The sequence below is a fragment of the Pelodiscus sinensis genome, chromosome 15, assembly GCF_052426305.1.
Source record: "Pelodiscus sinensis isolate ZL-2025 chromosome 15, ASM5242630v1, whole genome shotgun sequence".
NCBI lineage: Eukaryota > Metazoa > Chordata > Testudines > Trionychidae > Pelodiscus > Pelodiscus sinensis.
Genome location: NC_143066.1, coordinates 25,686,081 through 25,713,323, shown reverse-complemented (window position 1 = coordinate 25,713,323; position 27,243 = coordinate 25,686,081). Strand labels below are relative to the sequence as shown.

At 45.9% G+C, this 27,243-nt stretch overlaps 1 protein-coding gene across 1 annotated transcript in view; it reads right to left on the bottom strand.

The window, feature by feature from the left end:
* The window catches only part of BRI3 (brain protein I3), a 27,875-nt gene extending 804 nt beyond the window's left edge, over positions 1-27,071 (bottom strand). The window contains exons 1-2 of the mRNA XM_075899520.2: positions 26,675-27,071; positions 23,236-23,347 (exon numbers count right to left, since the gene is read on the bottom strand). Coding sequence (XP_075755635.2) covers positions 23,236-23,347; positions 26,675-26,813 — 251 coding nt within the window. The 5' untranslated portion in view covers positions 26,814-27,071. The remainder of the gene's footprint in view (positions 1-23,235; positions 23,348-26,674) is intronic.
* Between the last annotated feature and the right edge of the window lie 172 nt (positions 27,072-27,243).

Sequence of the window (27,243 nt, the reverse complement as noted above, 5' to 3'; positions counted from 1 at the left end):
TTAGTAGAAATTTGCTAGACATTTGCAGCTATAGTCTTAAGTCTTCTGTCCACCCTGGGTATGCTCCAGACTAGGCTTACAAACTTTCATTGTCCTTCAGGATGCATGCAATTACCAGAATGTAGGTGGGAGGAACTAGAAGATTAGAACAAGTAACCGGGGGGGGGAAGACTGGAGGCTGAGAGTTTGGAGCCACGGTGGGAAACAGTAAACAAAGAATTGAGAACCAAGAAGGAAAATGGGGTTGGTATCTTGCTTGCATGCCAGACTAAAACTGAATGGATTTAAAAATAGGGATTATACATTGCGATTGTACAGCCAGCAAAATAGTAACAGTTACACTACCAAAAAGTTACTCTACTGTAAATTCAGATTATTGCAGAGGTACCCTCAATGCAGGGCACATTTAAAAAAAAAAAAAAAAAAGTATAGCCCCAGTCCTGCAAAGATTTATTTACACAAGTAGTAGGGCCTACACCCATGCACATGTTTAAATCTTTGCATCATCAGGGCCATTATTAAAAAACAGTCATAGGACTAAGTGCACAATTCACTTAAGCAATTCTACTCTTAACATGGTGATTTTTAAGCAGCTTGTGACAGGTGCTTTTGTTCAGTGCAGTTTCCTTAAATTTTGGCTTTAAAAGCTAAAAAGGCACCAGTCCATCTGAGTGTCCACCACCCTGTGTAACCACTATAAAAAACATTCAAGATGATAGATAATTTATGCAGAAGTTTCAGCCCAGTGTGAGCAGTCCAGCTGCCATCCCTAAAAGGTCTTTCCAAACAAAATGAAATTGCAGTGTCAGAAAACTGTGTCAGATGCTCACTCCTTTGTTTTAAGGAGGTTTAAGGTTCACATATGTAAATACAGCTTTCAAATGTCACAAGTTAGCATAATATGTTACACTGATATAAAATCCCTGGAGGTTTTTTTTTTTTTAAATCATTAACTTGAAAGTGCACAAACTTAAATACACTGATCAAGGCTCAATCTATTGCAACTTTAGTTCATTATAAATATTTTTACAATGCCAGTACCACTAGTAGGACCTTATTTTAACAGACTATACATTAAAGAATAAAATAGAAAGTTGGAAGTTGACATTAAACACATTACAGGCAGTCCCCGGGTTACGTACAAGATAGGGACTGTAGGTTTGTTCTTAAGTTGAATCTGTATGTAAGTCGGAACTGGCGTCCAGTTCCAACAGTGGCTGAATCTGGAGCCAGTTCTGACTTACATACAGATTCAACTTAAGAACCCCAGGCATCCCCAAGTCAGCTGCTGCTGAAACTGATCAGCGGCTGATTCCAGGAAGCCCGGGGCAGGGGCTTCCTGTAGTCAGCCACTGGTCATTTTCAGCAGCTGCTGACTTGGGGACACCTGGGGCAGAGCAGCTGGGGTGCTGCTGGGTTGGTCCAGTGGCGCCCAGAGCGGCGCTACGGGACCAACCAGCAGCGCCCCAGCTGCTGTACCACAGGCGTCCGGAGCAAAGCCGCGGAGCACGGGGGCAGCGGGACAGCCCAGACGCGCCGTGGCTATCCTGCAGCCCTCGGGCTCCGCGGCTTTGCTCTGCTCTGCTCCCCCTCCCCCTGGTCTACAGACCAGGGGGAGGGGGAGCAGAGCAGAGCAGCGGAACCGGCGGCCAGCTGACAGCCCAGACGCTTCTGGGCTGTCAGCTGGCCGCGCGTTCCGCCGCTCTGCTTCCTCTCCCTGGTCTGCTGGAGACCAGGGAGAGGAAATGCCCCGTTCGTAACTGCGGATCCGACGTAAGTCGGATCAGCGTAACTCGGGGACTGCCTGTATACATGTGCTTTAAACTTCACTGTTCATTGAGGCCTCAAGCAGGTATTCAACTTCAATTTGAAATCAATGGAACTATTAATGAGTGGCGTATTTGCTTGCTTAGTTAAAAATATGTATGAAGACAAAAGTAGAATTTGCCCCAATGCTAAAAAAAAAAAAGTAGTGGCATAAGATCTGTCACTTCAGAAGTAAGTTGCTTTAGCGTTAATGAGAAGCTAAACATTCAATATTAGTTAGGGATGTAAAAATATAACCATGTAACTACTAAAAATCATAGTGGTTATACACGCTGTGGGCACTGCAGTGTAATAGTTTAAATACGCTTTATAGTTCAGAGCCTGCAGCAAAGCCTCCTTTGGAGTGAGACTGGCAGGGGCTGCCTGTTAGTCCTGCTCCTGGGCTGTGTCTAGACTACATGCCTCTGCCAGCAGAGGCATGTAGATTAGACAGATCGGCAGAGGGAAATGAAGCCACTATTTAAATAATCGCGGCTTCATCTAAATTTAAATGGCTGCCCCGCTCTGCCGATCAGCTGTTTGTCGGCAGAGCGGGGCAGTCTAGACGTTCCCCTGTCGACAGAAAACCCTTTTGTTGTCCACCCCGTTATGCCGCGTGGGATGAGGTTTACCGGAGCGGTCGACAAAAGGGTTTTCTGTCGACAGGGGAACGTCTAGACTGCCCCGCTCTGCTGACAAACAGCTGATCAGCAGAGCGGGGCAGCCATTTAAATTTAAATGAAGCCGCGATTATTTAAATCGCGGCTTCATTTCCCTCTGCCGATCTGTCTAATCTACATGCCTCTGCCGACAGAGGCATGTAGTCTAGACACAGCCCTGGAGAGGCTCTGCTCCCAAGGAACCAGCATAGAACCTGTGGCAGGGGCTGAGCCAGCTGGGCCCACAACAGACAGGTGAACCTTTTACATCTCTAATATTAGTTATTGTGGACTTTTTTCAAATACACACAAGATCAAGTATGCAAAATTCCGGCCGGGGGTTCAGCAACACAGTCCTATTTGGGTAGTGAAAGTTGGGATTACCAAGGAGGCTTCAGTGATCCAAGGCTACTTTACTCCTGAATGAAAGGGGAGGGATGCACTTGAACATCATACATTTAATTAATTTGCTTTAATTTTCATGACTGTCCATATACAGATGTGCCCTTAGGGATGTCTCTACACTGCAATTAAAACCCCGGGGCTACTCTATGCCAGCTGACTCTGGTTCCAGGTAGGGAAGGGATATTAAATTTAGATTAACTAATTGAATAGTCGATGGAATTTCCATCAACTGTTTGATTAGTCAATAAAGGCGCCTCCACTTTTGAACTGTAGCAAGAGCTCTGCTGGGATGCCGAAACCCCACAGGGGACTGGCCCCACACTCCCTGCGTCACCTGAGCCTTTAAAATATGCAAGAGCCCTAGCAGAGCACATTTCAAAAGGAAGCTCCACTGGGAGCACAGGAGTTTCTGCTTTTAAGCTTATGCTTATCAGATAATCAACTAGTTGCTTATGTCTTTAGTTCTGGGGCTATTTAATTGCAGTGTGGATGTTGTGGCTTGAGCTGCAGCCCACATTCTTGGACTCTCCCACCTCACAGGAAACTAAAGAAATGGTGTATTTCATGTCCAATCGAGCAATTTACAATCTAATTTTAAAGTTTCAAATGTGAAAGTGAGTTATTTTAATTTAGCCTGCACTTGAAGACGCATGCACAGTCTGCAATTTATTGAATTCTTCTACCTTGCCACTTAAGTCCAACAGTCCTTGCAATACAGTGCCAATGAAAATATTCTCAGTGCATAGCACATGACACAAGGTTTCAGTGTTTAGTTTCTCAATAGTCAGCTGATTGACAGACTCTCTCAAGACTTGTTTTTTGCACAAAAACCCCCACAAGTCTAGATATGCTATTTAAGACATGTGACCCTGCCGGACAGGAAGCTGGAAAAAGTCAAATGACAAGAAGGCATCTCAGTTCAAAGCAGTACTGGAGTCAGCTGTAAGATATCACACTAGCAATGGTGGGGTGTTTACAGTTTACATGATTGGTCTATGCCTATTTTTCTTAAGGTAAAAATTGTATTGCACACAATTCCTTTAGGGGAAGATTTTCCAACAGCTCAAGAGGAGTTAGAGTCAAAGAATCTTTTCAATTCATTTGCATTTATTCAAACTGCTGCAGAAATTCCAACGGGGGGGAAAAATAGGGACTGAGTCATTAGATCTTTTCTTGATGGCTTTGGCCCATCTTAGCACACCTCAAGCCCAAGAGTCAGCTACATCATGCCACCATCTTACAGCAGCCTCTGATGCAAAAGGGGAGAAAAAAAAAATCACTTCTGAATCTTCAAAGGTTAAACATTAATCCCCATGGTGTACGGCCCATTCACTGGCTCTTTCAGCTTCCAGTCACAATTTGCAGTATTGCTGTTAGAACTGGAGCTTAAACCAGTGGTGGGCAACCTGGGGCCCATGGGCTCCATACAGTTTGTCAGTAAGAGACTGGCAAGCTGCCAGAAAGTTGTTGATCTTGCATTTTCAAGTAGTGCCACCCACAGCTCCTATTGGCCACAGTTTACCATCCCTGGCCAATAGGAGGTACAGGAAGTGGCATGGGCCACAAGGATTTGCTGGCTGCCTCCTTCTGCAGCTCCCATTGGCAGGGAACAGAGAACTGTGGCCAATGGGAGCTGCAGGTGGCTGCACTTGCAGACACAAGGTAAACAGCCCCTGACGAACCATGTGTGTAATGCTGGTCACAGGTTGCCCACCACAGACAAAAAGCCATTGCTGGAAATTAAACATTTGTTTAGTTGATTAATGATCCAAGCTCAAGCCCTCAAACTTGCCATAGGTCCCAGGCAAGTCCTTTCTGCTGATTTTTTCCACCTAGCCCAGATGCAGTCCCTGGGGTGGGCCATATTAGAGTTCCACTTTCTCCAACACGAGTTTTTCTGGTTTATAGTCTGGTTTTGGCTTAGTGCTTTGATTTCTATAGCTAGTTTTCTACTGATGTCAGAAGCAGAAGAGAGAATGAAAATCAAGAGGATTTTCAGTTCTAGCGCCTGGCTTTCATACAGTGTTCTCTCCGGGCATCCAAAAAAGTGACATCACTTCTAAAATCTCAGCCAAAGAGTCTTGAACTTTCAGATTTAGGAAACAGTAAATTGGACAGTTCCACTAAATAGGCTGAAATTATAACTCAGGTTTAGCAACTGCACTTACTTGATTTAACAAAGCATGTCCTCAGACTCCAGGGCACAAAAAGCTAAAAGGAGTGACCTTGCTGTAGCGTCAAAGCTTACTTAGACAGGCAAGGTGCCAGTGCTAAACTTTAGTTTTTTAAAAACCAGAAGGCAAGCACAAGCACCTATTGTCCAAGTTGAACAAATGGAATGAGAGAAGATGGGGAGCTTTTAAAAAAAGGCAGAAGTCCAATTCTGTTGCCTGAAATGTCTACTGAAGTTTAGTTTTAGGAAAAAGCCATTCCCCTCACTTCAGCACCACCAACTGCATTACAACACAGGGGCACTGTAGGCATTAGACACACTGTGGCAAAATGTCAAGAACATTTAAGAAGCTTACAGACAACCCCTCAACCTGAAACGTATTTTTCCTCCCCCAATAACCATGCTACACAGCTACATCATAAACATCCAGGAACCCATCCCTGCAATCAGCCACGGTGCCCACATATCTGTACAAGCGAACTCATCACTGGAGTCAACCACATAAGCCACCAAATCAGAGGCTCATTCAACTGCATATCCAGTAATTTAATCTATGCCATCAAATGCCAGCAATGCCCCACTGCTTATATATACTGGACAATTCCTATGTGAAAGCATTTATGGACACGAATCAGATATCCGTAAAAGGAACATACAAAAGCCTGTGGGGGCACACCTTAATCTCCCTGGGCATGCATTAACAGATCTTCAAGTGGCTGTTATATTACAAACCAATTACAGGAGCCAAATACACAGGGAAGGACTGGAGCTTCAGCTCATTCGCAAGTTTAATTCTCACACCTCTGAATTAAACGAAGATACTGGATTGTCAGGTCATTACCTACCTATCAAACAATGAGGGCGACAATGGTTCTTTGTCTTTGAAGAATCTCATCATACCATCTAGATGTTTAATCAGTCTTTAAGTGTTTCCTAACTCTTTGATGTTTGCTAATTAATGGTTCTTATCTAGTCCTTAGGTGCTTATAGATTCAGCTTTCCCTTGTTTTTACCCACTGCCTTCTTGCCCCTTCCACTCCCTCCCAATTTTCTCTTCTTCCTCTCCCATTTCCCCTATTTATTTTGGTTCTAGACATCCAACACTCCGGTCATCTGAAGAAGTGGGCTGTGCCCATCTACATGTTTTGTTAGTCTATAAAGTGCTACCAGACTATGTTTTTTTTCCAAGAACATTTAAATTATTTAACATCAGCACCAGGAGAGCACTCATGACGCAGGAGTTGACTGACTCAGTAAAAATATTTTCACAACAGAGGTAATACTGGCCCTGATTTGGGGGCATTCCTAGCCCGCCCACCACCCTTCCCCAACCCAATGCATGATAAGGGATGCCCTGGAAGCAGGGAGATGGGGAGGGTCCTGAAGTGGCTGAGGGGATAGGGCATTTGCCTGAGGAGCACAGGATGGTGGGCTTGGGGTCCCCGCCCCCAAGAGCAGTGGGACCACCAACAGCGGCAGATAGATTCCACTCTTCCTGCATACAGTTTGAGAGACTGTGGGGGCTATATGTGCCAGGTCACAATACTTTAGTCTGCAGCATCTGCTACACCCACATCCTCAATGCCTAGTGCTTGGTTGTCCCAAACCAAGAGCACAAAGTGGAATGCAGTTGCAGCCTGTGGAGGTGAGACTGAGCAATCTCCTATTTCTTTACAAATCCATGACCTAGTTACAGCAACCTAACCCCCTGTGTAGACAGTGCTATGTCAACAGGACGGCTTCTCCTACCAACATAGATACTCCACTTCCACAAGAGGCAGTAGCTACGCCAGACAGAAGAGCTCCAGTCAGCATAAGCAACATCTTCACTGCAGCACTACAGCTTTGCCATTGTAGCCTTGATGTATAGACCTGCCCTGTTTCAGTGATTTAGTTTTCCAGTTGGGTTTCCCCCCCCCTTTTTATATACCAGCTTTCCACAGCTCTTTAGTAGGTTTAGAATCCCACCTCTGCCCTCACTCCAAAGGTGCAGGGCTCTCACATTATAGTAGAAGCTGATTTCCTAGTAGGGATGTGAAAGTTTAACTGGTTAGTTAACTGGTGGGGGTTGGAGCAATTCCCTGCCTGCCATGGTGCCACAGGGGAACCAGAGGAGGGGAGGTTGTTTGGATGAAGGACATATCCTTGACTGTTGCTCTGTCAACACCTCTTTTTTTTTTAAGGCAGATTCAGAAGCACTGCACAACAGCTTGCTTGAGTGCTACGAAGAAAGCCATAGTTATGGCTCAGTCCTCCCTCTTGTCCCAGAGAATCAAGGACTCCAGCAAGCCAGGGCTTCCAAGATCTGTCTCTTTGGCAGGCCCTGCTGAACTCTCAACACTGCTCTTAATCACACTGCCTATTCTGCCCAACAATCTCTCAGAACACTCAGATCCCGGACCCAGACTCACCATCCTTACATCTGACACCCAGGATGCTGGCTGACTGCCAGCCACTGAAAGAAGCCATTCAGCTGAAGTTCAGAACATTCTGCTCTAAAGCAGGAAAGCCTCAACTAAACTGACTTAAAGATAGAAATAGGTTTGTTTTTGTTTTTTTAACTGGGCATTTCAGCACCATCTGTCTCTCTCAACACCAGTTGCAGCAATATTGGACTATGCAATGACTTAGGCCAGTGGTCCCCAACCTTTTGGGGCTGCCGGGCGCCCCAGGGCGGGCCCACTCATGCGCCAGGTGCCCGGGGGTGGAGCCGCGCACGCACGCGGGGGAAGAGCCACCCATACGCCACCTGCCTGGTGCCAGCGCCACCTATGCGCCGCACTCCCGGGGCCAGCGCCGCTCCTGTGCCGCATGCCCAGGTGTGGGGCTGCCCATACACCAGGCACCCGGGGCAGGCACTGCTTCTGTGCTGCGTGCCCAAAGGCGGGGTTGCCCAGACGCCGTGCACCCGGGGCCGGAACAGCTCATGAGCTGCATGCCCGGGGACGGTGCCGCTCCTGTGCCATGCGCCCATGTGCCAGCAGCGCCCATGCACCCCGCGCCTGGGCTGGCACCACCCATGTGCCGCACACCCAGGGCTGGCACCGCTCCTGTGTAGTGCGCCCAGGGGCGGGGCCAGCCCCAATCACTCGGCAGGCTCCATGGCACCCACGTGCACCGCATTGGGGACCACTTACTTAGGCTGTGTCAGTTCCATAAGGTTTACCTAGCAGCCCTATCTGCATATTACTCACCTATGCCAGGCCACGCGAGATTCTTTAGAGGCCTCATACATGTCTCTCCCCCTCCCCAGTTTAGGAGACCTTCTTTCCTGGAATTTCAATACTGGTTTGGATGGCTGACACTAGGGATAGGGATGTTAAGTAGCAATTAATTTGCCAGTCAAGTAGTCAATGGAATTTCCACCGACTACTCAATAAGTACTTCTGCAGTCTGCCTTTGAAATGTACAAGAGCCCCAGTGGGGGCTCTTGAGCATTCCAAAGCTGGAACACCACGTGGAGCCCAGTGCCAGCAGGAAGTCCCACTGATTCCAGGCTCCATTCGGGTGCTTCGGCTTTGAAATGCACAAGAGCCCCCATTGGGTCTTATATTGTGTTTCATAAGGGCAGGGTCACTTTCAGGCCCCAAGTTGTTTCCAAGTTCAATATTAGCCATTTCCCCCCTCATCTCCCAGTTTCTTCCCCAAAATCCTACTGCCTGAGGAGGACACAGTCACTTCACTGCACCACCACCAAACAGTCACTCTTCCACCTGGGGACAACCTGCAGTGCACGCATCTGTTGCCCCTTTTTGACCCAAGAAGCTTGTCAGTTTAGGGCCCTAGAGATGTTCCAACTGGAAGCAGAAATTGATGAAGCCTGTCCCCAGCTCTGAGGCTATGGTGGAAAGAGATGCCTCTCCCCTACCTCAGGGTTATATGTTTCTGCTGGTGGCACACAACACCTCAATATTGGTGTACAGATAAAAATTAATTCCACATGTGCATTTAAAAAGAGGGAAAACTGACAAACTAGGGCCTTTATTGTGAATAGGAAGTTTTTAAAATGGAGAACACAAACGTAATTGCTGCATTTGCACTGTGCTCAACAGCAGCAGAATGCAACCTCCTGCACTTTGGGGTAGGTTTATTTTTTAAAAGAAGTGAAAAGGCTTTAAAAGTTTTCCCATCACAGTAGTCCCAGCACCAGCCGCCATAGCAAGAGCACTACAATAGATAAGTTGTTGACATATTTTAACTGAGTGCTGCCCGGACTGGCTGTGAGCAGGCTGGAGTTTGGTAGTCAATGTGCCAACATCAGGTCTGCACTAGCATGACCATTAGCAGCCAGTTTAAAGAGACAGAATCTATGAGACAGGACACAGCTGAGAGAATGCTTATCTGCTTATTGCTTAATGTACTATAACTAGGGATTAGGAACTCAACAGGGTTTCTTGGAAGGAGGAGTGGAATTTTAGCAGCCATCGGATCTGAAAGGTAACAGGAAGAGAAGTCTGTGTACAATGTTATCCTTTCACGGTGACATCTTTACCCTGGTCCAGTCCCTTTTGACTCCCTCTATAAATCAGATTCTGATCAATTCCTTAATTACAAATCAGTGAAGACTGTCAATTGTCACATACCCAAGGCTGGAAGGAGCACCTTTTGGGAGGAGAATCAGTTAATGTATGTCAAATATTAAGACATGCATCCCACAGCTATTTGGAAAAAAAGGTACAGGAAAGATAAGAGGATCATCAGTAATAGAGGGACAAAAGCTTCAAGCCTAGGTACCTACACATGGATCTGGGAAAGTGACCAGATTTACAGAAGTGGTAAGCACTGACCAATCCACCTGAACTCAAAAGCAAGTGGCACAGAACAACTGGAAGTCTAGACACTCTTCTCTATGTTTCCCCTAGTTAACTGTGCAACTTATCACACACACTAACTTCATATATAATCCTACATTTTTCTAAAGACCATTGATTTGGAGTGCTTCAATTTTTTGAGATAAGCACTCATCCTCTGGAGAGCAAAATGTCAGGCTTCATTTAAAGCAGTCAAAAACTTTTGAAAGTTTAAAAGATATAATTTGAGCACATAATACACACTGGCTACAATTTCCGGAAAAGCCATGCAAATCAGGTAAGTCAGGATAGGGAAATCCACGGGGGATTTAAATATCCCCCGGGGATTTAAATAAACATGTCCGCCGCTTTTTTCCCGGCTTGGGGAAAAGCCGGAAAAAAGCGTCTAGACTGGCGCGATCCTCCGGAATAAAGCCCTTTTCCGGAGGATCTCTTATTCCTACTTTCAAGGGCTTTATTCCGGAGGATCGCGCCAGTCTAGATGCTTTTTTTCCGGCTTTTCCCCAAGCCGGAAAAAAAGCGGCAGACATGTTTATTTAAATCCGCAGGGGATATTTAAATCCCCCGCGGATTTCCCTATCCTGACTTACCTGATTTGCATGGCTTTTCCAGAAATTGTGGCCAGTGTAGACGTAGCCACTATGTTTAAGGTTCTTGCATTTCCTAACCGCATACTCCTACCATGACACTAATGCCATGAATTCATTGTCCCCATCCTATATAGATGTATTTCCTGTTTTGTTACAGGGAACCACATCACTTCCTTGTTTCCTACATTTTGACAATTATAAATTTATTCTCCCTCTCCCCGCCTCACTCGCACCCACTCCCTCTGTGACCCATGGGTCATTACATCTAATTATAAGGTAATAAGCAGCCTAACTCTGAGCTAGTCTTTAAAAAAAGGACTATGATTAAACCAATACCTAAGAGGGAAGGGTATTTCTGGTCAGCCCTAAACAGCTATAAACCACTGAGTTGATGACTGCAGTCTAAGCTATTACAATTAACCCTCTTAAGAATCAGCTTGTATGGTCCATTACTGCTACCAATCAAGTGTCCTTGACACAGTACATAGAAATTTTGATCTCCCTTCTGTAGCTGAGAAAGTTATTTGGAGGGTATTTTTGGCAGCACAAAATGCCCAGCACAATCTTTTGCCAGTCAGAAAACATTCACCAATCCATGCCAGACAGAGACAAACCACTGTAAGCGAGAGAGCAGACAAATGCCAGAGAAAAAAGGAGGAACGTAAATTATAAATTAAGCCAGTTGCACATGGCTTACCACTAGGGAAAATACTGGAGCGTACCATGCTGAGGGAAGGGCCCTCCCTTATAACATGATTTAAGGATCAACTCCCACAACAGAAACTTATCTATAGTGATATCCTGACTAGATGGACACTTGCTGTGGCATTCATTGGTTCATGTCATCTCCTAATCATAGATGGAGCATGCCTAGGCAAACAGTGTCTTATTAGCAGTGCCTTTTTATTAACAGGGGAAGCAACTTTTAAGAAGAGTCACAGAACACCACATTTTAATCTGTTTCTTATGTAAATTACTCTTAATTTTAGATAATAAATTACAGGAAGTTACTGCATAGTCTGAAGATTTACTAATCTGGCAAAAAGTAATTTGTGTCCTACAGCATAAGCAGCTTTAATGTGGTTAAAAAAAAAACCCATGACACTACTCCCAGAGTCTAAAAATAAAAAGGAAAGGTTTATTTATACTACAGCAGTCTCACATTTAAACTACACTACAGCTGCTCATTCAGTACAGAAAAGTAATTTAGTTTCAAAGGCTTGTTGATAGAATGATTAACCTTTTGATCAATGTTAGCTTGAAAGAAAGTCTCAGAACACTGACATCTTAAGCACATTGTAAGAACCAAAACTTCAGCAATCAAGACGCCAAGTGCTCAAAAGTTATTACAATTTAATACGGAGTTGGCACTTTTAGGCTGAATATTTTAATCAGTTAAAATAGATAGTGTTATCGAGACTTCCCTATGCTTAGGAAGCATCCTGAGGACTGAGAACAAAACTAACACAACCATTACACAGCTCATCCCCCTTCTAGATAGACCACCTCTATAATGTCAATCCCCACCCATGTTTAACTCCTTGGACTCCTCATGGAGATTGTGCGGTCTCGTTGGCCCATTCACTGGCAATCTTTGCAAGATGGGCACCTACCTGCTAGCAAGAGAGCTGAGATTTATCTATTCATTTCTCAATCTGAATACAGCCAAACTTGATGACCTTTGTCCAGAGCCAGATTCATAGGTGCATTCAATGGATGAAAAGCCCTTTTATTCCTCACCAAAACATCACAGTACCACACTGTTAAATCCTGTGCACACTGTAACAATTAGACACCTGGACAAATGTATTAAATAATGTAACATTGAAGCAGCTTCTCCATAAACTCAAGCTGAACAGAGGAAAAATTAATCCACACCACAGGCTGGGACCTAACTTGCTGAAGCATTTTATAATAGCTTATTAAGTGAGGCATTCATGCAATTAACAAGACAGATGTCTGAAAATTTTTTATTAGCAAGAGATCTAATTATTTACATTTATTTCTCTCAAACTAGACAGTACCAGGAGGATGAATATCCTAGAAGGAAATTCTGAAATATCTGTGCTCAGATGTCTTGTGACACTCTTTTCTACATCCAAAGCAGGCTTCCTTCTACCAGTTGTATGTGTCCTCTTATAGTATTAACAAAGGACTTCAAATATCTGTGTGGACAACTTCATCATGACCAGCAACTCCAAATGGCAGGTCTGAGGCAACTAAGTTTGCTACATCAAGACTTTCTTTGACTTGAGCTTGCATAATGCTTTAGTTTAGTGATAGAAATAGTTTAGTGTATTCCTTGTCCTAGCATCTCCAGCCACCAAACTACAGCAGAGCATCACCATTAACCCTTCACAGGAATTAATTCTGTTGCTGCCATTTGTGTGTACAGCACAGCACAGCTTTACTGCTTGCTGCACAATACAGTGTAATGAACCATTTTCAATCACGTTTGGGTCTTGTTTCTGCAGCAACCTGTGTCACCAGCTCTTATTCCTAATGGGTTCCTGGTTATAGCATCAGCCTACGTAGAATTCCAAAGGGATTTCACTTCCTACAAGGTGCAATAACATGTTGATTACTGCCCATGTCAACAGTCACTCCATACATGAAATTCACATCTGCTATAAAAATGGAGCAAAGCACTGATATGAATAATGGCATAAATCTTCTCCCACATTTTTCCACTTGACGGTGATTTTCACTTTTTTGCATCTCTGCATTAAATCTAAATAAATGCATTTTTGCTGGGTGGGAGGGGAGGGAAGAGACCCATTTAAGGAAATTCTATGAATGAAGACTGTAGATTTGCCACAAAAGTGGGTCCTTTCTGATATTAACAAAAATGCAGGAAAGCCTTGAATTGGTGCCAGCAGAGAGGGACAAGCATGGAGCCATGTGCTCCCTACCCCCGGGAGCCACAGGAGCATGCTGGACCCTTTTGAGAGTAGCGTGGGACCAGGTCAGACAGGGAGCCTGCCTTAACCTCACTTGGAGTTATCGTGGACAGTTCTCTGAAAACTTCCACGCAGTGTGCAGCAGCGGTCAAAAAGGCAAATAGGATGCTAGGAATTATTAGGAAAGGGATAGAAAATAAGACCCAGAATATCTTACTGCCCCTGTATAAAACTATGGTATGCCCACATCTTGAATACTGTGTACAGATGTGGTCTCCTCAACTCAAAAAAGATATTTTGGCCTTGGAAAGGGTTCAGAAAAGGACAACTAAAATGATTAGGGGTTTGGAACAGGTCCCATATGAGGAGAGGTTAAAGCAACTGGGACTTTTCAGTTTAGAAAAGAGTAGACTGAGGGGGATATGATAGAGGTATATAAAATCATGAGTGGTGTGGAGAGGGCCGATAAAGAAAAGTTATTTATTAGTTCCCTAAATAGAAGAACTAGAGGACACCAAATGAAATTAATGGGTAGCAGGTTTAAAACTAATAAAAGAAAGTTCTTCTTCACACAGCATGTAGTCAACCTGTGGAACTCCTTGCCAGAGGAGGCTGTGAAGGCTAGGACTATAATAGAGTTTAAAGAGAAGCTAGATAATTTCATGAAGGTTAGGTCCATAAAAGGCTATTAGCCAGGGGATAAAATGGTGTCCTTGGCCTCTGTTTGTCAGAGGCTGGAGAGGGATGGCAGGAGACAAATCGCTTGATCATTGTCTTCGGTCCACCCTCTCTGGGGCACCTGGGGCTGGCCACTGTCGGCAGACAGGATACTGGGCTAGAAGGACCTTTGGTCTGACCCAGTACAGCCATTCTTATGTTCTTATGCACTGCCAACCCAGAGCTGCCCACAGAAAGTGGTGCCCAGCAGGAGCATCCCAACCCCCAGTCCCTCCTGAAGCCAGTACCCCATAACCCAGGGCTGGGCAAAATACAGCCTGGGGGCTGGATCCAGCCCACCAAGCCACTGGATACGGCCCATGGACCACCCTGCCAGGACCATCAGGCACACAGCTGCTGTGTTTAACACTGTCCCTGCATTTCTCTGCTCTGCAGGGAGAGGGAAGCTTCATGCACTCTCCCCCCTCCAGCCCAATCCTCAGCTCCTATTGGCCAGAAATAACCAGCCAATAAGAACTGACCTCAGCTAATCTCTCAGATCCTATTGGCTGGAAACAGCCAGCCAATTGGAACTGAGAGATTGGCCTGAGTAACTGGGGCTGCCAGATTTGAGAGCCACATGGAAGGAGCAGCCTGTATTTTCAAGTGGGCTGGGGCTGCCGGCCAGGAGACAATTAGGTAAACTCCTCTCAGCCAGCACCTGCCTCTGGCACCACAGCCCCTCCTGCATCCCTACTCCCTCCCCCAGATCACCATCCAAATCTCCTGCATCCCCTGCCCCAGGTGACAACTCTCTCCCATGCCCGGTACCTCTCATACACCTCTCCCCCAGGCCAGAATCCTCTCCTGCACCCACACCGCCCCCCGACCCTACACCCCAATCCCTTGATCCAGGTCACAACCCCCACCTCCACCAAACACCCTCTGAGACCTCACACTGTCTCCTGCATCCCAGTCCCTTACCCCGTACACCCTTCTGCACCCAACCTCCACCCTAGACCCTGCACCCCCCTCCACAGAAAAAGTGCAGCCCTTAACCACTTACCAAAATCTTGGCGTGCTCCCCCCAAAAATTGTTGCCCACTCCTGCCATAACCACTCTTGCAGCCTAAGCACAAGCCCTGAGCCTCTCCTCCTGAGCCAGCACCCTAGACTCCTTCCAGCACCCTGAACCCCATCCCAGAGCATGCACCCATCCCCCCTTCCAATACCCCCAATCACTAGCTCAGCCTGAAGCCCCCCTTACACACTGTGAACCCCTTGGCCCTAGCCCACAGCTCATACTCCTCTCAAATCCCAAACCCCTGCCCAGTGAGAGTGAGTGAATGTGGGCAAAAGCAAGCAATGGAGAGAGGGGAGATAGAGTTAGTGGGGTGGGGCAGATCCTAGGCGGCCCTTAAATTCAAAAAGTGATTTTCAGCATAAAAAGGATGGAGGGAGATCACTGGTTTAAGAGTTTGTCTATAGTGCAGTTGGGAAAGTACCTCCACCTGCAAGTAGAGAGGCACACTATCTCTACTTGAGCAACACTGCTAAAAGCTATGATATGATTGCAGGAGCAGAGGTGACAGCCCAGGCTGTTTTTCTGAGCCTACACCCAGAGGATTGAGGGGGTTGTGCTCCGGAAACTATCCCAAGCCCCCAATGCTTTTTTTTTTGTGGCACTACTTCAAATAGAGCTACTGTCTGTCTAGTCAAGTATCAGAGGGGTAGCCGTGTTAGTCTGAATCTGCAAAAGCGGCGAGGAGTCCTGTGGCACCTTATAGACTAACTGAACTGTAGGAGCATAAGCTTTCGTGGGCAAAGACCCACTTCGTCAGATGCATGTCTGTCTAGTGGAAGTGCACTGTCCAAAGAGCAATGTAGACAGGCCTTTGATTTCTTGGCATTTCTTATTTAGGCAAATTAGTAACTGCCTTCCAAGAAGCTAGATTTGTATAGTTTGCAGGTGTAATGGTCCAAGCTGTTGTTGGGGATATAAAATGGCTTAACGGCAGCATCCCTTGAACATTATTTCCTTTGCAAGCATTAAGTGATTTAACGGATAGATTCCCAAAAATGACACAAGCTGCTCAGTATTCACTAAAAGGCTAGACATGGAATTAGTAGCGGGGAAGGACAGGAGAAGAGACAGTTATGCCAACACAATGACTAGCACAATGGGAAGGTGGACTCGAGGCACTACCATCATGCGTATTAGAAAACATGTGCATGAACATTGTAGTATCTGTGCTGAGCAGCTGCTGGTTCTACACTCAGATTTGCAGTTACTGCAGAGAAAATCTAAAAGTAACAAATATCAGTGGCAGTTTCTCCAGTCTAGAGTCTGACTAATTCTAAATCAAATAATACAGCCAAGGGTATTACAGCAAAGTTCATCTTAGAATTAGGGATGTAAGTGAGTAGCCAAGTACTTGACTATCCATAAGCCTAAGCTTATTGGGTAGTCGAGTTGATTACTCAGCTACTCGCTTACACACCCCCCCCCCCCCCCGCTGTATCAGAAGTGGGAAGGGGACAGGAGCCAGTGCTGGGGAACGGGGGGGGAGCAGTTTAAAAGCCAGTTCCCTGCAGCACCATCTCCTCAGTGCTACCTCCCCCAATGCTGCCTCTATCAGAGGCAGCAGCAGGGGGAAGGGGTAGGGGAGGCTGCTCCAGCAGCAGCCCCTGTCCACTGGGGGGTTCCAGCAGGGAGCTCCTTCCCTCCCACCTCCCCATAGACAGGGGCTCCTGCCATGAAGCAGCCCCTATTCACAGTGTCCTGGGCTGGCTACAGGCAGAGGCTGCTCCAACAACAGCCCCTGTCTGTGTTGGCCCAGCCTAATTGGGGCTTTAGAGATTAGCTTTAAAAGTTCTCGTTTGGCAAATTTAAAAGGAGCCGCCCAGCTCTTACTACATTTAAAAGGCAGAGCCACAGTGAACCAGAGCTGGCACGAGCCAGGACTGCTCAGTACCAGCTTGTGCTGCCTCTGGGAGCTACTGCAGCTCTGCAGAGCACCTCCAATTAGTAACTAATCGTGTAGTCAATACAAATTGTATTGACTACACAGTTAGACAAATATCTGCTCCTTAAATCCTTACTTAGAACCACAAGATCATGAAAAGGGCAAATATAGTGCCCATCTATAAAAAGGGAAATAAGAATAACCCAGGAAACTACAGACCAGTTAGTTTAACTCCTGTGCCAGGGAAGATAATGGAGCAAGTAATTAAGGAAATCATCTGTAAACACTTGGAAAGTGGCAAGGTGATAGGGAACAGCCAGCATGGATTTGTAAAGAACAAATCATGTCAAACCAATCTGATAGCTTTCTTTAATAGGATAACGAGTCTTGTGGATAAGGGAGAAGCGGTGGATGTGGATACCTAGACTTTAATAAGGCGTTTGATTCTGTCTCGCATGATATTCTTATTAATAAACTAGGGAAATACAACTTAGATGGGGCTACTATCAGGTGGGTGCATAACTGGCTGGATAACCATACTACGAGAGTAGTTATTAATGGTTCACAATCCTGCTGCAAAGGCATAACAAGTGGGGTTCCACAGGGGTCTGTTTTGGGACCAGCTCTGTTCAATATCTTCATCAACGATTTAGATATTGGCATAGAAAGTACACTTATTAAGTTTGCAGATGATACCAAGCTGAGAGAGGTTGCGACTAATCTGGAGGATAGGGTCATAATTCAAAACGACCCGAACAAACTGGAGAAATGGTCTGAGATAAATAGGATGAACTTTAATAAAGACAAAAGCAAAGTGCTCCACTTAGGAAGGAACAATCAGTTTCACACATACAGAATGGGAAGCGACGGTCTGGGAAGGAGTATGGCAGAAAGGGATCTAGGGGTTATAGTGGACCACAAGTTAAATATGAGTCAGCAGTGTGATCCTGTTGCAAAGAAAGCAAACATGATTCTGGGATGTATTAACAGGTGTGTTGTGAGCAAGACACGAGAAGTCATTCTTCCGTTCTACTCTGCGCTGGTTAGGCCTCAATTGGAGTAGTGTGTCCAGTTCTGGGCACCACATTTCAAGAAAGACGTGGAAAAATTGGAGAGGGTCCAGAGAAGAGCAACGAGAATGATTAAAAGTCTAGAGAACATGACCTATGAAGGAAGGCTGAAGGAATTGGGTTTGTTTAGTTTAGAAAAGAGAAGATTGAGGGGGGACATGATAGCAGTTTTCAGGTATCTAAAAGGGTGTCATAAGGAGGAGGGAGAAAACTTGCTCATCTTGGCCTCTGAGGATAGAGCAAGCAGCAATGGACTTAAACTGCAACAAGGGAGGTTTAAGTTGGACATTAGGAAAAAGTTCCTGTCAGGGCAGTCAAACACTGGAATAAATTGCCCAGGGAGGTTGTGGAATCCCCCATCTCTGGAGATATTTAAGAGTAGGTTAGATAAATGTCTAACAGGGATGGTCTAGACAGTATTTGGTCCTGCCATGAGGGCAGGGGACTGGACTCGACCTCTTGAGGTCCCTTCCAGTCCTAGTATTCTATGATGCTTTCTCCAACTGATCATATGCTACAGTACTTGTTTTGATTTATGCCATGTTTAGGATACAAAGACCAATTGCATTTTACAGTATCTTAAGGACCAAGACGTGAGCTTAGATCAGTGATTCTCAAAAAGGTATATTCATACATCTGGGAGTACACAGAGGTACATCAACCCAGCTAAGTATTTGCTTAGTTTTACAAAAGGTTATATGAAAAGCACAAGTCAGTACAAGCAAAAATTTCATACAGACAATGGCTTGGTTATCCTACTCTACATACTATCACCGTCTCAACTACAGGGCCATGATTTATTTTATAATTATATGAAAATATGATCAAGCAACTTTTCATTAAGCGTGCTGTGACACTTATGTATTTGTAGGTCTTATTTTGGAACCTAGTTTAACAGATGTGAAACTTGGGGTTACAAGACAAATCAAACTCCTGACAGGGGTATGGTAATCTGGAAAAGTTGAGAACTATTGGCTTACATAAAATCTCTGCTAATACATTTTTCAGACCTAGGAATTAGAAGTAACATTTCTGTGGAGTCCTTGAAAAGTCAAGAATTAAAAGCTCTTCTCCTAAGTTAGCTAGAAATAATTCAAACTAGAATGCATCCCCTAATGTCTCATGCTGGGAGTTCCTGGATACCCCATGCTTCCCATAACGTATTGAGCTTCCATGCCTTATCCCTGCGCATAATCCTGTCCTCTTTTCTCAAGAGGCATCCCAACACAGGGCTACCAATCCCACAGCTAGTCAAAACAGGAGTATAAAGTTTTTGTACTCAAATGTTGTGTCAATGTCCAAAGAGGCAATACGCACTTCTGATGCCAGGTATGCTATAGAAGGTTCAATATTTCATTAAAAATGCCAGGAAGGTACTGACAGGGCCTATTTATGGCTACAGCTACTAGTCCCAAGAGTTCATTTTCTACAACTGAGTATGCATCTTAGAGAAGCTAAAAAGGGCCCTGTGGAGTAATTATTGCACCTTGCAGTAAATACAGTAAACTTCGGATAATCCGGCACCTTTAGTACCCAGGGGGTGCCAGATTATCAAATATGTCGGACTATTGGAAGGGGGGGGGGCTATGCGGGTCTGGGGTAGGGTGGGGGGGGATGCCACCCCAGACCCCTCATAGTCCCCCCTTCCGATAGTCCGGCTCTGCCCAAGGCGTCCCTGATTCAGGCGCTGCTGGTCAGTTTCAGCAGTGGCTGAATTGGGGATGTCTGGGGTAGAGCAGCTGGGGTGCTGCCGGGTTGGTCCCGCAGCCCCAAGGGGCAGCGCTATGGGACCAACCCAGCAGCACCCCAGCGGCTCTGCCCCCAGCTTCCCCAATGCAGCTGCTGGTCAGTTCCAGCAGCGGCTGAATAGGAAAAGCTGGGCGCAGAGCAGCTCCAATTGTCCAGCAGCCGGAGCACTTCCGGGTTCCTGATGGTGCCGAACCATCAGGAGTGCCAGAGCACTGGATGCCGGACCAATGGAGTTTTACTATATAGTCTCCCTTTCAACCAAGCCATTTTTAACAGGCTGAAACAGAGCCTGCAGAGTTAAGGCAAAAGCAATAGAGTTCCATCTAGAGGAAAAGGGACTCTAAGGATCCTATCTCACAGGAGACAGAGCTAAAATGTCTCTTCCTATCCTCTGTAGAGGATAATCAGACAGTGGGAAAGAAGCATGCAGAGCTTTGAATGTGTTCATCACAGAGAATTATGTAGGCAGTTTAGAGTACGTCCTCTATTGAAGAGAAGACTTCACACTGATTTTTGCAAGGCTCAGACTTCATCTTATCAAATGCACACTACCACCCAGCATATTACATGTCTAGACCAAACAGCTCTTGCCTCCAAAAGCTTGAGCAATACTCTGCACAAGGACAGCGTTCAAGTTAAGTTTCACTGCCTCAAAAGGGATTTTGAGCTAAAGGTTACATTTTCATATCTGAGGCTTTGAAGGAATCCTCCATGCCATGCTGAGGGAGCTACTAACAAAAAGAGAAACAAGAATTACACAAAAGTCTGTCAGAGGCAATTAAACAGTCCCTATTTTCAAGTTAAAAACCTGTGACTCTTAAAGGGAATTTAAGGCAAGAGGGGACCATTACGATAATTCTATATAGAGGTGATCTATGTAGAAATGGACATAGAATGTCACCTAGTAATTCCTCCATCATTCTGAATTTTCTGGTTAAGTTTGAATATATTTTTTGAAAGACCTCCCTTCTTGATTTAACAGAATCAAGTGCCAGAGAATCCACCACACTCCCAATAAAGCAATTCACTGTTAAGAATGTGCATCTAATTATCTAACCTGAATTTATCGAGCTGCTATAATTCCAGTCTAAACTGATTTATTTCTACAGCATCAGCCCTTCCACAGCATTCTAAGAGCTCCCATCTTTTGGATCTTTCTAAGAAGAGGTTAGACGTAGAAGGCAGGCTCTGACTCCCCACAGTACAATTCCATTCTACAAAAGCCAGAGGATGCCTCCTACAGATCTTATTATGGTGTTGACCAATTAGTGCCCTACCCTAGCTGCACACAACAGAAAGCCCAGGGTGACCTGATCTCATCACCTGTTGCGAATATGCTCTCTCCCCTCTATTCTTATGCAGCTGGACTCACCAGAATTGAATGCAGTATTCTAGAATATATTAGGTATGTGAACAGGTAACCAGTTTATTGGTTACCCAGTAAGCATCACTTTTAATGGGTGATGCGTAATGGTTAACCATTACCTAGGAGCACCCCACCATGGATGGAGAGCTGCTCCAGCCCCACATTGCTGCCACCTCCCAAGCCGGTGTGGGCTGGGAGTCAGCATCCTCATGAGCCAGAAGGTGGGGGCTCATGGCCCCATGGGAGGCTGCCAACTCCCAACTTGCGCACACTGAGAGCTGGCAGCCTAGCACAGGCCTTGAAGCAGACAGGCTAAAGCAGCTCCTGCCCATGGCTGCCCCGTTTAATCAGTTAACCGGTTAAACTTAATATTTAACCAGTTATCTAAATGGAATTTTACATCCTAACATACATGGCAGCACATGTCCAATACTCTCCATCCCTTACTTTAGAGCAGTGGTTTCCAACCTTTTTAAGCACAAGGTCACTTTCTGAATTTGTGAAATCCAGGATCTACCTCAAACCCAAATACCTTTGTCCCACCTACACTCCAAGCTCCTGCTCTACCACTTCAGAGGCCCTGCCCTGATTACTCCATTCCCTCTCCCATCCTCACTCCCTTTCACCAAGCTGAAGCAGACAGTTGGAGTACAGAAGGATGGAGACTCTGGTCCAGGGCCAAGAGGTCTGGGGTATGGTAAGGGCTCCAGGCTGAGCCTGGGGGAGAGGTTGGGGTGCAGGAAGGAGTTCAGGTCTGGGATTCAAGGATATGGGCTGGGCACTGCTTACCACAGGCACCTCCCAGATACTGGTGAATCACCCCTACCCTGGCCCTGCACCACTCCTGAAAGCGGTCAGCATGTCCAGCAGCAGTTCCTTGGGAGTGGAGAGAGGGGCAGAGCCTCATCATCCCTGACATCAGTGCCCCCCTCCACAGCAAGCAGAAGGCTCAGGGAGGGAGGGGCAGCTCCAAGGCAGAGGGCAGGAGGAACATGGCAGTGCACGGAGGCCCAGCCAAACCTGTCAAGATCACCGATCAAAGACTCCAGGATATACCAGTAGATCCCAATCTACTGGTTGGTGACCACCACTTTATTGAGCAAAAGTAGTTGGTTACATTCATATGAGGAGTTTGGTCTTTTTAATTAGTGGAAGAACTTGCAATTAATCTTTTCTGGCTTCCATGTTTTATCTTGAATTAACACCTTACTGTAAGCCCCTTAGTTTTTGCCAAGTCTTCCGCAGCAGACTTCCACACTTCTAGAATCATCAATATTGTACCAACACAAACAAGAAGCCACCCTTGCCGAGACAGCACACTGCCCATTATTTCAGCCAGTTTAAGGAAGTACAAAAGGAAAAATCCCTAGGTTTCTTCATCAAACCTAGAGAAGAAAAATTAACAGATTTGAGTAGGATCCCATATGTGGGTATCGTGTAGATAACAATAGGGACTATGTTCACTAACCACAGACTGTTTCACTTCAGTGTCATGGCTAAACTACGAGCATGCTACCATTTCTTTATATATAAATTAGTCACCACAGACTGTTTCACTTCAATGTCATGGCTAAACTACGAGCATGCTACCATTTCTTTATATATAAATTAGTCACCACAGACTGTTTCACTTCAGTGTCATGGCCAAACTACGAGCATACTACCATTTCTTTATATATAAATTAGAGATGTAAAAGCTTATTGGTTAACCGTTTAAATGGTTATATGCAGGCTCAAGCCCATAAGCCTGCATATAACCAGGCTGTCACCGCCATGCTGCTGGCTCTGTATCAGAACCAGCAACATGGGAGTGGCAGCCAGCTCCCCAGAAGCAGGGCTGCAGGCGGGCACCAGTGCATGCCCGGAACTGGCTGCCATCCCACGCTTTGAGTGTGGATAACCATGTAGCTGCTGTGATTTTAAGTGGCTACACAATTACCCACTTTTTAAAATCTTTAATAGAAATAATCAATTAATTCCATTTTGATATTTAAAAGGCAAGATATGTGGTTACAAGCCCAGAGATCTACAGATCAAACTGAATGTATTTTAAAAGCTGAAAAACAACTGGAGAGAACCATACCTGCAGGCAGGACAACCTCCAACCACTACAACAGAGGTGGTGGTAGCTGGCTGCTGAATGATGGTGTACATGTTGGGATAATTATGCTGTGATGGCAGTGGTGCAACATATCCTAGAACAAAGAGAAATGTAAGTGAACCTCTGGTCATAAAGTACACAATGATTCTTTAAACAATGGCAACTTGTGGAAAGGTAAGTTTCATTTTCCACAACAGAAAGACATTTGATATCATAAGGCCAATTCGACACTAGAAATAGTAGTAGACCATTTGTTGTTTTTTAAGTTTATCCTGTACAGACTAACTTGGCTAACCGGTGAAGCTTCTTTGCCATTATAAAACCATCTTGTTAAGTCTTTAAAGTTCTACATAGTCCTGTATTTTGTTTCAGCTACACCAGACTAACACGGCTACATTTCTAACACTATTTGCCATTATAGTTATTCTATACCAGCAAAGAGCTCTTGGTGCATACTTATCTTCTACCAACAAAACTGTGTTTTATAGCTTATTCCACCCACTACACTCTTACCCTGGAAACAAAACAAGACATACAAACAAAAACACAGTTTTGTTTGTTTAGCCATGCATACATCTGTAGTAAAAACCCATAGCGTAACCGGATAATCACTTACATGGTTAACTGATAAGCCTGGGCTTATCCATTTCAGTGCATAGTTACATGCAGGTTCCCACACCACGCTGCTGCCTCTCTATCAGAGCCCACAACATGGGGTGGCAGCTGGCTCCCTGGGAGCTGAACCAGCAGGCAGAAGCTGGTAGACATCAAATCCAGGAGAGCCAGCTGCCACTCCACGGTATTGCCTCGGATACGGAGGCAGCAGTGGTATGCACGGTCTCCCAAGGAGCTGGCTGTGGGAGCATATAACTGCTGAAGTTTTGAGCAGTTACATGGTTACCCAATTACCCACTTTTTAATATCCCTAGTTTATCAGCACAGCTACCTCAGTCAGAAATCACATCATCTCTCCCCTCCCACCCACCTCACCCCCTGCAATCCAGACAACATAGTTAAGTCGGTAGAAGTCTACAGTGCAGATATGGCCCAGGATTTACTTAAACAAAGCAGTGGAATATAATCTGAATAAGATACTTCAAAAATACATTGTGTGACAGGTCTGTGGCTCCAAAGGGATATTGCTCAGGAGCTAGGAGCTTAAAACAGAAGTAGAGTTGAAACAAATCTTTCTGAAGAGGAAATGCTAGTAGCGTGTCTATTCACAAAATGTTTCACAAGTTGGACTAATACAATTTCACAGTCTAAAAATGTAGGTAAAACTAATAATTAAATTCAAAGACTCTGTGTTAACGTTACTAAAGGAAAAAAAAAATTAACTGAGCGAGGATCACAATGTTCAGTTCTGAGGGTTATTTCTCTTATCTACCCCACTGAAGTATCCCAACTGGTGGAGACAGGATAAGGATTTCTTTGGCTACAAACCTGACAACTTCCACATAGTTATGGTTTAATACCTAAGTTCAAACCTCTCTAGTCCAGGAACAGCCATCGTCTGACATGATTTTAATTACCCGGATGTCCACTATTCAGGAATTCTCATACATTTTCTTACCACTGCTTCTTTCTCTCTCTACCCCTGCTATTACATATTACAGGTTGAGGGTGCCAGACTAAAGAGTTCAACCTGTGATATGCAATAGCAGGGGTAGAGAGAAAGAAGCAGTGGTAAGAAAATGTATGGGAATTCCTGAATACAGAGAAAGAAACTGGCTTGGAAGACAAAACATAGCCATCAAACTTGTGTGTGTTCTGTTTTAATAACTGTTTAGAAAGCATAAACTATTTTACAAATCATTACCACAGGAGCCTCAGAAATGCAATGACAACAATTACAATGCGAGAGATTATGCCATGATATAGCCCAGCTTCTCTATTTGGCAGGATATTGTGACACCAGAGGATGAGGCTCCTTACACCAGACAAGTTAAAATGTTTTGGGGGAGTTTCTCCACTAATAAGATCATCATATTTAATTTAAGTATTTGTAAAAAATCCATTAAGCACACTAGTAGAGAAAAAGTACAAAATAATTCTTGGGGTTTTTTTGGATGAGTGTGCTCTGATTTACAGAGTAAATGGTAAACAAATACCTATAATCCCAAACCTAAAAATGGATCCTTAATTTTAATGCATTGTGAATAGTCCCTTTAAAGTCACTTGGGACAACTCACACAATGCCTGAAGAATGTGCTTAGGGTTACCAGTAAGTATCTATTGGAAGCACTAGTTTTCCTTTCTAAACCATTTGTTAAATGTTAGAGAATTTTTCCTTTCAATTTAGAAGTTACAAGTAGTTGAGTTTTGCTTCAACTAGATACCAGTCAGTAATTTCATAGTCAACAGGTTACACTAACTACTGAAATCTCTCTAGAACCATGTGCTTACATTAGAAAAAAACCCACAACATTTAATTAGGGGAACAAGGGGACTGTGTTCATGATAAAGTACAGCTTTGGGAAGAGAAAGTCAAACTCCAAGTGCCAACATGTGCATCTCTATAACAAGGCCTGATAATTAGTCTTTAAAGTGCTACATTGTCCTGCATTTTGCTTCAACTACCCCAGACTAACACGGCTACATTTCTATCACTATTCTTCAAAACAGCAGCAGTACAGTATCTCAGCTAATACAGGCAGGTAAATAAGAAAAGCACATGTTTTGCCCTAAAAAAGCAGTAGTCAGCGGGGGGGAGGGAGGGAGAGAAAAGGGAGGAGCTTTTTATAACATCTGGCACCCCATCAACTTGTTTTCTACTCCAGCTTAAGTATTAACCAAGCTACTAAGGACAAAGTAGCATAAGGTGTTTACAGGTAAAAGGCACACCGCAATTCAGCAAAGCAACCTTCTCCTGCTACCACCCGACCCCGTGGTTTTATACACAAGCAGCTAGGTGTGGCTTTAGCAGGCCACTCAACTTTTTCCACGAGAGCTCGTGTCTCCAGCAACCAGCCGTTGCATTGGCATGGCCAGATAGGCGGATTCTTACGACTTGACCAGAAGAGCTGGCTCGAGTGGCAAGTCCAGCAAAGGAGAAAGAGGGGCGGCTTCTCCCGAGTTGCGGTGGCGGCTGGAACACAGCACTTCCCGGGCTCGGGATTTCATGTGGGGAGGCAGGGGAGAGGATGTGCTGGCTCGCGAGGCTCTAGTAACCCGCTTCCCCCTCGCCACATGAGTTTTCCCCGCTCAACCAGAGCCGCCAGGAAGCCCCCTTGCGCGCACCCACACCCGTGAGCACGGACCCCGCACCGAGCTCGCCCCGGGGCTGGCACACGGCATCTCGCAGAGTCCCGCAAAGTTTGTTTGGCTTCCCGCATCCCCCACCCCTCCCGGCGCAGAGCCGGGGCGCCCCACACGGGCCCCTTCCCACAAAGGCGCCGCCCCGGGCCGGGCAGCGACCCACCTGAAGCGGCGGCGCTGGGGTAGGGGTAGGGCGGCGGCGGCGGCGGGATGGCCCCATAGTTGCTCTGTCCGTAGTCGCCCCCCTGCGCGGCCGGGCTGTAGGCGGGGGGCCGCTCCTGCAGAAGAGGCTTGTTATCCATGGGGGGGGGGCAGCAGCCGCGCAGGGACCCCGCGGGCGCGGCAGAGGAAGCGGCGCCCCCGCGCCCAACTTTCAGCGCCGCTCCCCGGCCGCAGGGGGGACGCGCGCGCGCGCCGCCGAGAGGGGCTTTCCGCCAAGCTCGCCGCCCCCGCCGTGGGGAGGGGGGGGAGCCGCGCTCAGGCGCCCCTAGGCAGCAGCAGCAGCAGAAGCAGCAACGTGCCCGCCGCCTCGGCTCCCAGCGCTCAGGCCAGTCACAAGACTGAGCTCACGTGACGCGGCTTCTTTCTCTCTCTCCCCCCCCACCCCAGCGAGCGGTGGTGACTCTTCGGCCGCCGCAGGAAACCCGCCCTTAAAGGCGCCGCCCGCGCCCCGCGCGGCACCCACCTGTTCAGCCCCTCAGGCCCCGCGCGGGCCTCAGCCTGGGGCGATAA